The sequence below is a fragment of the Budorcas taxicolor genome, chromosome 5 (genome assembly GCF_023091745.1).
Source record: "Budorcas taxicolor isolate Tak-1 chromosome 5, Takin1.1, whole genome shotgun sequence".
Taxonomy (NCBI): domain Eukaryota; kingdom Metazoa; phylum Chordata; class Mammalia; order Artiodactyla; family Bovidae; genus Budorcas; species Budorcas taxicolor.
The window spans coordinates 85186842-85202657 of NC_068914.1; the positions used below are offsets into that span (position 1 = coordinate 85186842).

Sequence of the window (15816 nt, forward strand, 5' to 3'; positions counted from 1 at the left end):
TGATGTAGAATTTGCAGGTCACAAATTAAGGAAGAAGGTGAGTACTAATATTTGGAGTGACGAAGATTGGGAACAAGTAGTCAGTGGTATGGTTTAGCACTTAAAATCAAAATTAAAATATAATAATATCACTTGAAGGACTGTACATTTTATTTACATCAATTATAAAACTTTATGATTTCATATTTGAAGACAGAGTTACAATATAGGAAAGAGAATAGCTACATCTTTCTTGGATAGGAGGATTTTGACAACATGTTAGTTTCTTATCAGCACATTTTGTGGCATTTTGTTTTAGATAAAGTGAAGTTGTATGAGATGCACTGTTTACATAAGCAACAAAAATAACTCATGTTCCAGCAAAGGGCTTCATTAGTGCAAATTCAATGACTATATACAAGTATATATGATAACTGCATTTTAAAGCAATCTAAGAAGGAATGTGTTAAACTTTTCTAATATTTTTATTCTACTTCGCAGAATATCTAGATGGTAATCCAGCAATAGACCAGTCTTATCACAGAATGCAAAATAAACATAACCTTCATTATGAGTAACAAAACAAAAAATTATCCACTTTGTAAATTTCAGTATGAGTACTACAATCAAGTACTTTTTAGATTTCCTTTTATTACTTAATCCATAAACTTAATTAGGATATATAAGAAATATTACATTTAAAATAGTTCTTTAAAATATATTTTCACTGGTAACAATTTTGTACATTTTTACAAAATAAAATCTATAAACATTCCTTCATATACACATTAGCAAACAGCAAGTAGTAGAAATTATTCTTTTTATACATAAACATGTTTTAAAGATATTTACAAAAGAAGATAACCATTTTTCTATCCAAAGATAAAGATTTCCAGTATCCCTCTTATTCAACAGATATTCTTCTCATTTTTTCAGCTAATTCTTTTCTTACTTCAATATGTTTTTCTAAATTTTGCACTTCATGTGGAAGATTGATGTCCCAAACAGACAAGCAAGATTGTATCTCTAGAAAATTTAAAAACAAATCATGTTACAAAGATCTGCCATGAAACATTTTTATCTTTTGTTAATTTATATTTAGCTGTTGGACCAATGTGTATGTGTGTATATATATGTGTGTGTGTGTGTGTGTGTGTGTGTGTGTGTGTGGTCAGCCATTCCTGACTCTTTTTGGCCCCATGAACTATAGCCCTCCAGGCTCCTCTGTCCATGGAATTTTCCAGGCAAGAATACTGGAGCAAGTTGCCATGCCCTCCTCCAGGGCATCTTGCCAACCCAGAGATTGAAACTGGATCTCTTAATTCTCCTGCACTGGCATCTTGGTTCTTTACCACTAGTGCCACCTGGGACTACACACACACACACACACACACACACACACACACACACACACACACAATACACATATGCATATAAAAGTAACATTAAATTATTACCATTTATAAGAAATTATATTTGGAAAGTGTTTAAGATACATTATAGAACTAACTACTAAATTTTAAGAATGGACCTTTAGTAACATAAAGCTTCATTTTCTGAAAGAAAAAAGCCTTTTCAAACACTTATCAAAATCAGACTATGATTTGGATAATATGGAGTAGGTAAGATCTAAGGAAAAATACCCATGTTGGGTTTGAGCTAGTTCTCATTTAATAGTGGTTGCTAGCTCTACTTCACCTGAAAAATATATTACACTGCTAAATCACTAATACTTAATTTTGAAGATTTATATCTAAATTATTTGAACTATAATGAAGCTATCAATTAAAAATGCCTAAAGTTGTATGCATATGTAATATTTACCTTAAAGGTATAAAAACATAATATGTTATAATCATTCATGTCATTTCAGTCTGCTTGGAATACAGTATCCTATTAAACATTACCTTTTTGGTGTTGTGTACCTTCAGCACTTTTCCGGTTATACCCCAAAACCAGCATGACATTTTTAAGGCTTCCTTTATTAAAAAATAAAACAGTTCTGTTAAAACAATATAATAAGTTGGACCTTAAAGAGTACAATAGTTCATATTTTAAGACATAAATACCTTGGAAATTAACTTACAATTCCACTACTTAAGAGATCCCTCAACTGAGTTTGAACAAAAATACTCTGCAAGGTGATGAACAAAAAATACTCTGCAAGGTGACCAGTATGTTTTTAAAGTTAGAAAATTTGATCTACCTTCTTGTTATGATTCTTATTGTGCGAATCTGAGAAAACAGCTTAAACTCGCTGCAAAATGGGCTCAATAGTTATATATTACTCCTCCAACACAAGCTATATATGAAAGAGATAGTGTAAGTTCCTTTTACAGGAATGTATTAAAGAGAGACAAATGGAGTTTATGGTCTAGTGATGAGATTAGTTACTAAACAGTAACTAAGTTAACTATGCAGAATGAAACAGCACACACAAAACTTTGAGGTAGGATGAAGCATGGTATTTAAGAGGGGCTGAACTTTCTTCTAGAGCAGAAAGAGCAAAGAAGAATACGGCAAAAGACAAGGGTGAGAGAACTGAGTTGAAGCTAGATCAAGCCATATATTGTATATTATGTTTAAATAATTTAAAAAATCAATTAAACCCATTGAAATTGCCCTATAATGTCAGTAATGAACAACCATTTGGATACCAAGTGCATACAAATTAAAGGCTACAACAACCTTGGTGAGTAAGACTAGAGAGACAACCCCTCATCCGCCTACTACTTTGCTTGCATGGACAAGTGTCCTGGCAGTCGTCAGTCACGAGGAGCCCGTAATTCTAAATTTCATGCAACTCTGACACCTATTCATGGGAAATTTGTGAGACTGAAGAGAAACATTGGTCTCTCCTTAATACATTCCTGTAAAAGGAGTTTACTGTTGTCTTCATCCTGTTCCAACATTTTTATTATTCATTTGCTAGTTACATCCGTTGATGTTGTTTAGTAGCTAGATCATGTCCGACTCTTTTGTGACCCCACGGATTGTAGCCCACCAGGCTCCTCTGTCAATGGGATCTCCCAAACAACAACTGGAGCAGGTTGCCATGGTCTCCTCCAGGGAATCTTCCTGACCCAAAGATCAAATTCACATCTCCTGCATTACAGGTGGATTTTTCTTTTTACTGTGGAGCCACCAGGGAAGCCCCAAAGTTACATAAACTCTAGTTTTATAGAACTTAACCCAATTTTTGTGATCAACTCTGTATAAATACTAAGCCTATTCCTTAAAGCAAATAACTAGTGATAATAAGAGTTAAGTGTGAGCATCATGTGCTATCATGATTTTTTTCATAGTTGAGTAGAAAAGTAGGAACAACAGAAAACATAAAGTAAATAAAACATGATTTTCCAATATTTGTATATAGATTATGAAGTATATATTGCTATAAGAATATACACTGGTAGCAATATATACTGTACAAAAATATAAATTTATTTACAGAAAGAAAAACTAAATGGTATTCCTTAACAAGGGTAGAAAGTTTAAACTAAGATCAAAATAGTCATCTGCTTAAATTTCTTTGTCAAAAAGTTAAAAAATGCTTAACATATATTTTTTGCCTTGATTATAAAGAAAAGAGAGAAAGTAAGACCTAAATTTAGTGTTCACTTGCAATGCCTGCTTCTCTTATGGGACTAAAAACATCTACTCACTTCATGCTTATAAGGCCCCTACTCAAAATTTCTGAGACACTTCATACAATGTTGAGAAGTGAAGAAAAAACATATTCTTATAGTCTTAAGAGAATATGATAAAAGATTTAAAGGAAGTAAACTTGCCTAACTGTGCAGTCATCATGACTCTAACAGAATCACAAAAGTTGTGAATTATACGTATAATTCGACGAGTTGAAAGATCAAGGAGTAAGATATGGCCTCCTCCAGTTCCTATCCAGAGAGCAGTGTTCTTCTGGAGGCAGAGAGTCTTCACTCTCCCAGAATAAGACATCTTGTGTTTCAATTCCTTGCTTACTCGGACCAGTTCCTCCCTAAACCATAATGAAAGCATGCGTTAATCCTTTTTGTTCAAAAATAAAGAGATAAAATAAATGTGACTATACATACAGATATACACACACATAAATATATATATATACAACATTTTGGATTATGAATACATGACAAGATTCACTGCATATCATTAAAATTATATGAAACTAATTTTGCTAAATATAGAATGTCAAAGAGCCACATTTTGCTACTTAAAGCATAAATTATCAAAGATAACACAACAATTGCCTCTTAAATTCAAGAAACTCTGAAATAAGATGAATATAATTTTTATATATAACAAACCTATGCAATCCAGCAAAAAATGAATAGTATCTGCTCAATATAAAGAAAAAAGTATTCGTTTCAAAATTTTTTATGAAGTTTAAAAGTTATAAAAGAAAATAAAAACTATAGTCATCTACATGTAAAAGATATGAATCCAAATCACTGAATTTTTCCCTGAGCTAATGAATAATTCATGACAAAAATGAGGTATCCAGAAGCAAAAAATTCTTACAATTTTAGAACTCCAGGAAAGGACCTCTTACTAGGCAGAACTGTCAAGTCTTCCAATCAGAAATCTCCTCATCATCCAGAGAAAAACTAAAGTGTTAGTAAATTTTGAAATCTCAGTTTATGGATATGGTATATAATAAAAATGTTCTCCAGAAGATAAAAAAAATTCTATACAGTAAAACCAAAATAAAAGTATATAGTAGCTAGCAAATAAGACTGGTGATGGCCCTGGATGCCAGCAGCAGCACACAGTTATGTGGGTGATGTGAAGTCTCCTACACTCTTGATCCTGGTCAGTCTAGCACATTTTTCACCCATATTTTATATTGTTTTGTGACTTTTTCTTTGTAATACCTTGAGGAAACCATATCTGTTATGATTCTATTTTTTTTACAAAGATGAAATTTGCTGGATACCAACAGATGGTGCCAAAAATTATTAATGATTTTGTTTCTGAATTTTTTAACATTTATCTATTTAGAAGTATAAAGGAAGAAAAATAAGCCATAATTTCTCCCTTTGTGAAATCTGAAGTGCAAGGACAGCTCTTACAGGCATGAAATAAAGAATCAATGACACTGTACCTACATTCAACAACACAGTGCACACTTAAAAATTTGTTAAGCAGATAGGTCCCATAGTACTCTTTCCACAATCAAATAAATTTAAAAAATATTAATTTACTTTAAAAAGTGCACACAGTCTATTAGTTCACAGAGTTTTTCAGTCTTCTTATCCCACACTTCCACAAATGGGCTATTTTTCTTAGCAACATAAAGAGCCGTGTCTACCACCACTGCTATGATGTTGGAATCACAGAAAGATGCATAAGAAAATCTAGAGGGAAAGAAAATAATGTCATTTAATTTTTTTATTATTTTAAAATGTAATACAACTTCATATTAGCTCTTAATGCATATAAAGGATTAACACTATTTTGAAAAAGAAACAATTATTTCATATTATCCCCTAACCATTCTGAACAACATACTTTGATACTTCACCTACTTCTGGTTACTTCATATTTCATATTTCTTCCTTGATAATAAAATTTAAATTTGTTTCCTATTTTATTAATTTCAGTTTTATCTGGTTATCTATAGAATATCATATTATCTGAATATGTAAAGTATCTTGATTTCTAAGAAAATCATAGTAATATCTGTAACTTTATAATACTGCAAAAAAATCCATATTGTCAAGAATGACTGGGATATTAAGGGTCACCCATTTACACTTAAAATCGTAAGACCTTTAAATCCACCTTAGTGGCAGTCTTCAAATATTAAAATATATCTGCCTCAACACAAGCCAGTCAAGGTATGGGGAAAAAAATCCACAGGGGAAAAAAAATCCACACCGTCATCCAAATATTAGAAAGCAAATTGTCATTTTTCTTTCCCCTTTGAAAATAAAGGAAAATGGCAGACATTTTTAAACATCTACCTTCCAACCTAGTATTTTTGGCATTTCATAAACAGATTGGCAACCAAAGGCCCCATCTGCATGGCAAACTCCAAGTTGTACTTCAAGGCTTAATTTAAATGTCAGCTCCTCTCAAATTCTTCCCTGACTTACTGAAACAGACCAGTCATACCTTTTTCCAAAACTGATGCATTAAATATATAATAATAATCTATAGTAATACTCAGTTCAGTTCAGTTCCATTCAGTCGCTCAGTGGTGTACAACTCTTTGTGACCCCATGATTCACAGCACACCAGGCCTCCCTGTCCATCACCAACTCCCAGAGTTCACTCAGACTCACGACCATTGAGTCAGTGATGCCATCCAGCCATCTCATCCTCTGTCATCCCCTTCTCTTCCTGCCCTCAATTCCTCCCAGCATCAAATATTATTAAATATAAAATCATATTCATTAGTATGTCCTGACACTACCCTGTTTCCTTACCATGGTATCTGCTTAATGGGAGAGAGATATTAGACAATGGGTGACAACTTCTGAGAAGTGCCTGTGATATTTCCAAGTGTATGTGAAACTGGGTCCTAATCTCTTTTTGAAAATGAATATCTTTGAGAGCCTGATATTTATGGCCATTCTATCTAGTAAATCACCTATATTCCAAATCTTAAAGGGAATTTTAGGGGGCTAATTCATACCATGACCTCATAACATTCTATGTAAAATACAAGAATGCGAGGAGGGGAGGGGGCTTTTCTTCTTATATCTTCAGGCCTGTTTAAATTGGTTAAAAGTGGAAATTACAGAATAAGAATGTGCATGTCTGCTAAACTGCTTCACTCATGTCCAACTCTTTGCAACCTTATAAACTATAGCCCGCCTGGCTCCTCTGTCCATGGGATTCTTCAGGCAAGAATACTGGAGTGGGTTGCCATTTCCTTCTCCAGGGGATTTTCCCAACCCAGCAATCAAACCCGTGTCTCTTACATCTCCTACAGTGGGAGGCAGGTCCTTTGCCACTAGCACCACCTGGGAAGCCCAAGTGAGAATACGTTTAACCAAATATTTACCACATGCTAGGCCAGGGGGAGCTACCCCGCGTCTGAGGTCAGGGGTGGTGGCCGGGAGGAGCCATCCCGTACCCGAGGCCAGGGGAGGCGGCCAGGAGGAGCAACCCCATGTCCGAGGCCAGGGGTGGCAGCTGGGAGGAGCAACCCCACGTCCAAGGAGTGGTGGCTGTGTGGGCTCAGGAAGGCCTAGAGGAGCTATCCCATGTTGAAGGTCAGGAAGGGCAGCGGTGAGGAGCTACCCATCGTCCAAGGTAAGAGAAACCCAAGTAAGATGGTAGGTGTTGCAAGAGGGCATCAGAGGGCAGACACACTGAAACCATACTCACAGAAAACTAGTCAATCTAATCACATTAGGACCACAGCCTTGTCTAACTCAATGAAACTAAGTCATGCCCGCGGGGCAACCCAAGACAGGTGGGTCATGGTGGAGAGGTCTGACAGAATGTGGTCCACTGGAGAAGGGAATGGCAAACCACTTCAGCATTCTTGCCTTGAGAACCCCATGAACAGTATGAAAAGGCAACATGATAGGATATTGAAAGAGGAACTCCCCAGGTCAGTAGGTACCCAACAGGCTACCGGAGATCAGTGGAGAAATAACTCCAGAAAGAATGACGGGATGGAGCCAAAGCAAAAACAATACCCAGCTGTGGATGTGACTGGTGATAGAAGCAAGGTCCGATGCTGTAAAGAGCAATATTGCATAGGAACCTGGAATGTCAGGTCCATGAATCAAGGCAAATTGAAGAAGCTCTATACAGTCAACAAAAACAAGACCAGGAGCTGACTGTGGCTCAGATCATGAACTCCTTATTACCAAATTCAGACTCAAATTGAAGAAAGTAGGGAAGACCACTAGACCATTCAGGTATGACCTCAATCAAATCCCTTATGCTTATACAGTGGAAGTGAGAAATAGATTTAAGGGCCTAGATCTGACTGATAGAGTGCCTGATGAACTATGGAATGAGGTTTGTGACATTGTACAGGAGCCAGGGATCAAGACCATCCCCATGGAAAAGAAATGCAAAAAAGCAAAATGGCTGTCTGGGGAGGCCTTACAAATAGCTGTGAAAAGAAGAGAGGCAAAAAGCAAAGGAGCAAAGGAAAGATATAAACATCTGAATGCAGAGTTCCAAAGAATAGCAAGAAGAGATAAGAAAGCCTTCTTCAGCGATCAATGCAAAGAAATAGAGGAAAGAACAGAATGGGAAAGACTAGAGATTTCTTCAAGAAAATTAGAGATACCAAGGGAAGATTTCATGCAAAGATGGGCTCGATAATGGACAGAAATGGTCTGGACCTAACAGAAGCAGAAAATATTAAGAAGAGCTGGCAAGAATACACTGAAAAACTGTGCAAAAAAGATCTTCATGACCCAGATAATCACAATGGTGTGATCACTCATCTAGAGCCAGACATCCTGGAATGTGAAGTCAAGTGGGCCTTAGAAAGCATCACTACGAACAAAACTAGTGGAGGTGATGGAATGCCTATTGAGCTACTTCTAATCCTGAAACATTATGCGGTGAAGTGCTGCACTCGATATGCCAGCAAATTTGGAAAACTCAGCATTGGCCACAAGACTGGAAAAGGTCAGTTTTCATTCCAATCCCAAAGAAAAGCAATACCAAAGAATGCTCAAACTACCACACAACTGCACTCATCTCACATGCTACTAAAGTAATGCTCCAAATTCTCCAAGCCAGGCTTCAGCAATATGTGAACTGTGAACTTCCTGATGTTCAAGCAGGTTTTAGAAAAGGCAGAGGAACCAGAGATCAATTTACCAACATCCTCTGGATCATCGAAAAAGCAAGAGAGTTTCAGAAAAACATCTATTTCTGCTTTTGTGACTATGTCAAAGCCTTTGACTGTGTGGATCACACAAACTGTGGAAAATTCTGAAAGAGATGGGAATACCAGACCACCTGACCTGCCTCTTGAGAAATCTCTATGCAGGTCAGGAAGCAACAGTTAGAACTGGACATGGAACAACAGACTGGTTTCAAACAGGAAAAGGAGTACGTCAAGGCTGTATATTGTCACCCTGCCTATTTAACTTATATGCAGAGTACACCATGAGAAACGCTGGACTGGAAGAAATACAAGCTGGAATCAAGATTGCTGGGAGAAATATCAATAACCTCAGATATGCAGATGACACCACCCTTATGGCAGAAAGTGAAGAGGAACTAAAAAGCCTCTTGATGAAAGTGAACGAATAGAGTGAAAAAGTTGGCTTAAAGCTCAACATTCAGAAAATGAAGATCATGGCATTCGGTCCCATCACTTCATGGGAAATAGATGGGGAAACAGTGGAAACAGTGTCAGACTTTATTTTTCTGGGCTTAAAAACCACTGCAGATGGTGACTGCAGCCATGAAATTAAAAGACGCTTACTCCTGGAATAAGGAATAAGATAGTATATTCAAAAGCAGAGACATTACTTTGCCGACTAAGGTCCGTCTACTCAAGGCTATGGTTTTTCCTGTGGTCATGTATGGATGTGAGAGTTGGACTATGAAGAAGGCTGAGTGCTGAAGAATTGATGCTTTTGAACTGTGGTGTTGGAGAAGACTCTTGAGAGTCCCTTGGACTGTAAGGAGATCCAACCAGTCCATTCTGAAGAAGATCAGCCCTGGGTGTTCTTTGGAAGGAATGACGCTAAAGCTGAAGCTCCAGTACTTTGGCCACCTCATGAGAAGAGTTGACTCATTGGAAAAGACTCTGATGCTGGGAGGGATTGGGGGCAGTAGGAGAAGGGGACGACCGAGGATGAGATGGCTGAATGGCATCACGGACTCGATGGACTTGAGTCTGAGTGAACTCCGGGAGATGGTGATGGACAGGGAGGCCTGGCGTGCTGTGATTCATGGGGTTGCAAAGAGTCGGACACGACTGAGCGACTGAACTGAACTGAACTGACTCCTTGGAAGAAAAGTTATGACCATCCTAGATAGCATACTCAAAAGCAGAGACATTACTTTGCTGACCAAGGTTCGTCTAGTCAAGGCTATGGTTTTTCCAGTGGTCATGTATGGATTTGAGAGTTGGACTGTGAAGAAACCTGAGCACTGAAGAATTGATGCTTCTGAACTGTGGTGTTGGAGAAGACTTGAGAGTCCCTTGGACTGCAAGGAGATCCAACCAGTCCATTCTGAAGGAGATCAGCCCTGGGATTTCTTTGGAAGGAATGATGCTAAAGCTGAAACTACAGTACTTTGGCCTCCTCATGAATCATTGGAAAAGACACTGATGCTGGGAGGATTGGGGCAGAAGGAGAAGGGGACGACAGAGGATGAGATGGCTGGATGGCATCACTGACTCTACAGTCGCGAGCCTGAGTGAACTCTGGGAGTTGGTGATGGACAGGGAGGCTTGGTGTGTTGCGATTTATGGGGTTGAAAGAGCCGGACACGACTGAGCGACTAAACTGAACTGAACTGAACTGAGGAAATAAACTACCTCAAATGCTAGTAAAGCAATGCTCAAAATTCTCCAAGCCAGGCTTTAGCAGTACATGAGCCGTGAACTTCCAGATGTTCAAGCTGGTTTTAGAAAAGGCAGAGGAACCAGAGATCAAATTGCCAGCATCTGAGAGAGTTCCAGAAAGGCATCTATTTCTGCTTTATTGACTATGCCAAAGCCTTTGACTGCGTGGATCACAATAAACTGCAGAAAATTCTGAAAGAGATGGGAATGCCAAGACCACCTGACCTGCCTGTTGAGAAATCTCTATGCAGGTCAGGAAGCAACAGTTAGACCTGGACATGGAACAACAGTCTGGTTTCAAATAGGAAAAGGAGTACGTCAAGGCTGTATATTGTCACCCTGCTTATTTAACTTATATGCAGAGTACACCATGAGAAACGCTGGCCTGGAAGAAGCACAAGCTGGAATCAAGATTGCTGGGAGAAATATAAATAACCTCAGATATGCAGATGATACCGCCCTTATGGCAGAAAGTGAAGAGAAAGTAAAAAGCCTCTTGATGACAGTGAAAGAGGAGAGTGAAAAAGTTGGCTTAAAGCTCAACATTCAGAAAACGAAGATCATGGCATATGGTGCCATCATTTCTTTGGAAATAGATGGGGAAACAGTGGAAACAGTGTCAGACTTTATTTTGGGGGGCTCCAAAATCACTGCAGCCATGAAATTAAAAGATGCTTACTCCTTGGAAGGAAAGTTATGACCAACCTAGATAGCATTTTGAAGAGCAGAACTTTGCCCACAAAGGTCTGTCTAGTCAAGGCTATGGTTTTTCCAGTGGTCATGTATGGATGTGAGAGTTGGACTGTGAAGAAAGCTCAGTGCCGAAGAAATGATGCTTTTGAACTGTGGTGTTGGAGAAGACTCTTGAGAGTCCCTTGGACTGCAAGGAGATCCAACCAGTCACTCACTCCTAAAGGAGATCAGTCCTGGGTGTTCTTTGGAAGGAATGATGTTAAAGCTGAAACTCCAGTACTTTGGCCACCTCATGTGAAGAGTTGACTCATTGGAAAAGACTCTGATGCTGGGAGGGATTGGGGGCAGGAGGAGAAGGGTACGACAGAGGATGAGATGGCTGGATGGCATGAGTTTGAGTGAACTCCAGGAGTTGGTGATGGACAGGGAGGCCTGGTGTGCTACAATTCATGGGGTCACAAAGAGTCAGACACGACTGAGTGACTGAACTAACTGAACTGAGGAAACAAATCTCTGGGAAAAAAAATAATAGAAAATCCTCATGCATGAGAACTTACCATATATAGCAGTGTATCTGAACTCTGACCACACTTTAGAATCACTTGGGAGACAAACATGGAGGACCCACCCCAGTCTTAATTCACCTGCTTTAATTGCTTTGAGGTAGGTTCCGGGCATCAGATTATTTTTAGCTACCTAGTGGCTTCTAATGTGCAGCCAATTAAGAAGCAGTATGTCTAGTGGTATTGAGAAAGTTATTTTTAAAAGTACATTTATAAACTTTTGTGACAGCTATTCTGAGGGGAAATAACAAATACAATGGAAGAAAAACAAATCTAAGGCACCTAAACACCACAGGTGGGATCATAGACAGCCACCCAGAAGTGACTCTTAGACTATAGACAAGAGGCATAGTAGTCATTCAGAAAAACAAAGAACCATATGTAAAGGCTGGAGTGAAAGGGAGCATGCTATCATCAAAACTGAGACAAATTCATTTTGGCTAAGGCACAGAGGGTAAGGAGGTTGCAAAATATCAATCTACAGAGATAAGCAAGGACTAAATCATGAAAGTCTGGTAAGTCATCTCAAGGAACTTGGACTTCATGCAGAGGACATTGGAATACCCTGATCACTTTTAAGCAGGAGAGTGGCATCAGCTTGATTTGCATTTTAGAACAATCCTTCTGCCTGAATGCTGGGAATGAATTGAAGGGAAGACAATCAAAGGTTTGAGAACTCTCTGCTATTGTTAAAATGGCCAGGCCTTTGATGGTAGATGGCAGCTTGGCCCATGGTAGCAGCAATCAAGCAGTAAGAAGTATAAGTATTTGAGAGTCAAGAAGAGCGTAAAGTGGATAAAGAGTTAGAAACAGAAGAATGAAGGATTTTTCCCAAGTTTCAGTCTTGGGCAATTAGATGGATGTTGAAAAACTAGGATATGCCCTGAGATAAAGATTTCTCACTTAAAGCTAATAATAACCATGATAATTATCTAACATTTATTGAGAGCTTACCAAGTGCTGGATCTCATATCAAGTTCCTTATATTACTTTTTATTCTTTAGTTTTTCAAGTATCTCTTTGAGACAGGGTACATTACCATCCTCAGGTTAGAGGACCAAAAATTTGAGAAGAGTTTGCCAAGTTCACATAACCAATACATGACAAAGCCAAATAACAATCTATGCTCTTATCCAAACACTACACTGCTTCTCACTGAGGAATATGATGAATAAGAACTAACTGCAATGCTTTGGTTAAAACACAATTTAAAAAACTGAAACAACAAATTGGAACAAGGTTTATATTTTATTTTATTCTGCTTAAAATTGGTAACACTAACTTTTCTTTTGAGGAAATGTCTGCATAATTATCAACTCTAGAGAGGACTTAATTCCTAAGGTTCATTTCCTACAATCAATAGTTAAAATTATCCACAGGGCAAGTGTGCAAGATAAGTGGAGGAGAAGACCCTGAGTCGACCTCTTCTCACCGGCACACCATCACAACAATTTGAAAAACAATCATAGATTAAAAAAAGACTAGAACCTACCAGAAAAGATCTTCTACAACCAAAAATACAAAGAAGAAATCAAATTGAGAGAGGCAGAAGGGATTGGGTCATGATATAGTCCAATCCAATACCCCCAAGTAGGAGCTTCACAAACAGGAGAATAGTTACAACTGCAGACGCACTCCCAAAGGAGTGAGACGTTCAAAACCCAATTCAAGCTCTCCAACTCAGAAGTCATGCACCAGGAAGATGAGCCCCCAGAGCATCTGGTATTGAATGGCAGTGTGGCTTACTTTCGGGAGTCCCAGAGGGCTGGGGAGAACAGAGAATTCACACTTAAAGGGCACACACCACATAGTCTGGAATAGAAGGCAGAAGCTGGGGTAGGAGGCAACTGCAGCTTACCCGGGGACACAGACACCAGCAGGCCAACAGAAGCTTCAAGAAACCAGAGGCCACACAGCCAGATATTTCAGGAACCAGTCCCACCCACCAACAACATGCTCTGGGACTCCATAGCCCTGAAACAAGAATCCAGGACTTGGTTCTGCCTGCCAGTAAGCCACACTAGCTCCATGACTTAGTTTTATCCATTGGCGGGCAGGCAACAGCCCCTAGGTCTTCTGGACCCTGACTCCACCCACCAATAACCCAGCAAAAGTCCAGAGCTCCCGAAAGTTCCACAGTCAGATGCCTGGTAACCCAGTACCACAAACCAGAGGTCATCTCAGCCTCCATACAAGGCAAGATTGAGCAACAAAATGGACCAGAGGCCAACCAAGTTTAGCCGACTGCTCACATGGTCCGTCAGCTGCAACAGAAAGACCTTTGCAGCCCTCATGGGGGAACCTGTAGAGAATACAGCACTGGTGATGCGAGGGGAATACACTGCTGGGAACAAAAGATGTCTCCTGCATAAGGCCAGTTCTTCAAAGTCAGGAAACATAACCAACCTACCAGATAAGTTAATATAAAAAAGCAATTTAGGCAAAATTAAGTGACAGAGAAACATGTTTCGAATGAAGAAACAAGATAAAACTCTAGAAGAAGAGCTAAGTAATGCTGAGTTAGGCAATCAACTTGAGAAAGAGTTCAGAGTAGTGATCATAAAAATGATCAAAGAACTCAAGAGAATCGATGCACAGAGCAAGACATTAGAAGTTTTAACAAAGATTTATAAAATACAAACAACAACCAAACAGATATAAAGAATATAAGTGAAATTTAAAATGTACTAGAATAAATCAATAGTAGATTAAATGATACAGATGAATGAATCAATAACCTGGAAGAAACAGTAGTGGAAATCAATGATGCTTAACAGAAAACAATAATAATAATGAAAGAAATGAGGACAATTTAAGAGACTTCTGGGACAACATCAAGCCCAATAATATTCACTATAAAGTGAATAAGGGTCCAAGAAGAAGAGAGACAGAAAGAAAGGAGTTGGGAGCATAATATAAGTTATAACAGATGAAAAATTCCCTAACCTGGGAAAGGAAATATATATATATAAATTCAGAAAGCAGAGTCCCATAGAGGATTAATTCAAAAACAAACATACCAAGACACACTATTTATTTATTTAATTAAAATAAAAGATAAAGATATAGAGATAATATTATAATAAAAGAGAAAAACAACAAATAACATACAAAGGAATTCCCATAAGGTTATCAGCTTATTTTTCAGCAGAAACTCTGCAGGCCAGAAGGAAGTGGTATGATATATTTAAAATGATGAAAGGGAAAAACTTAAAAACCAAGAATACTCTATCCAGCAAGGCTCTCATTCAGAGTTGATGGAGAAATCAAAAACTTTGCAGACAAGCAAAAGCTAAAAAAGTTCAGCACTACCAAACCAGCCTCACAAGAAATGTTAAAGTAACTCTCTAAGTGATAAAGGAAGGGCCACAAGAAAACTGAAAATTATAAATTATAAATTGAAAAACTTCATCAGTAAGGGCAAACTGGTACTAAAGATAGGAAAGCATCCACACACAGAACTAGTAGTAAGGGTAAAAGACAAAAGTCGTAAATTCATGCATATCCACAATAAGCAGTTAAGAGACATGCAAAGCAATTACATGTAAAATATGGTATCAAAAAACCATAATTGTGAGGAGAGGAGAGTACAAATGCAAGGGTGATAAAATGTGTTTGAAATTAAGAGATCAGCGACTTAAAACAGTTAAAGACTCTGTCTGCTATGCAGGAGACCTGGGCTTAATCCCTGGGTCGGGAACATCCCTTGGAGAAGGGAATGGCTACCTACTCCAGTATTCTTGTCTAGAAAATTCAACGGTCAGAGGAGCCTAGCAGGCTACACCATGGGTTGAAAAGAGTCAAGACACAACTGAGAGATTCTGACTTGTATTTTCTTCCATGTATATTTCCACATGTATAACTCACAGTAGTGACAAGCCAAAAGTCTGTAATAGATACAAACAAACAAACAAAAAAAGGACTTTGAAACAGCACTAAAGATATTTATCGAAATACAAGAGAAAAGAACAAAAAAAGAAAGGAACAAAAGGCACCTACAAAAACAAACTCAACACATTTAACAAAATGGCAAAAAGAACATACATATGAATAACTATTTAAAATGTAATTTGG

At 38.1% G+C, this 15816-nt stretch overlaps 1 protein-coding gene across 1 annotated transcript in view; it reads right to left on the reverse strand.

Annotated features, from left to right (window-relative positions):
• Positions 1–883: 883 nt before the first annotated feature.
• The window catches only part of LRRK2 (leucine rich repeat kinase 2), a 213824-nt gene continuing 198891 nt past the window's right edge, over positions 884–15816 (reverse strand). Inside the window, exons 48-51 of the mRNA XM_052640501.1 lie at positions 5184–5336; positions 3767–3979; positions 1887–1954; positions 884–1005 (exon numbers count right to left, since the gene is read on the reverse strand). Of these exons, the coding sequence (XP_052496461.1) occupies positions 884–1005; positions 1887–1954; positions 3767–3979; positions 5184–5336 (556 nt within the window). The remainder of the gene's footprint in view (positions 1006–1886; positions 1955–3766; positions 3980–5183; positions 5337–15816) is intronic.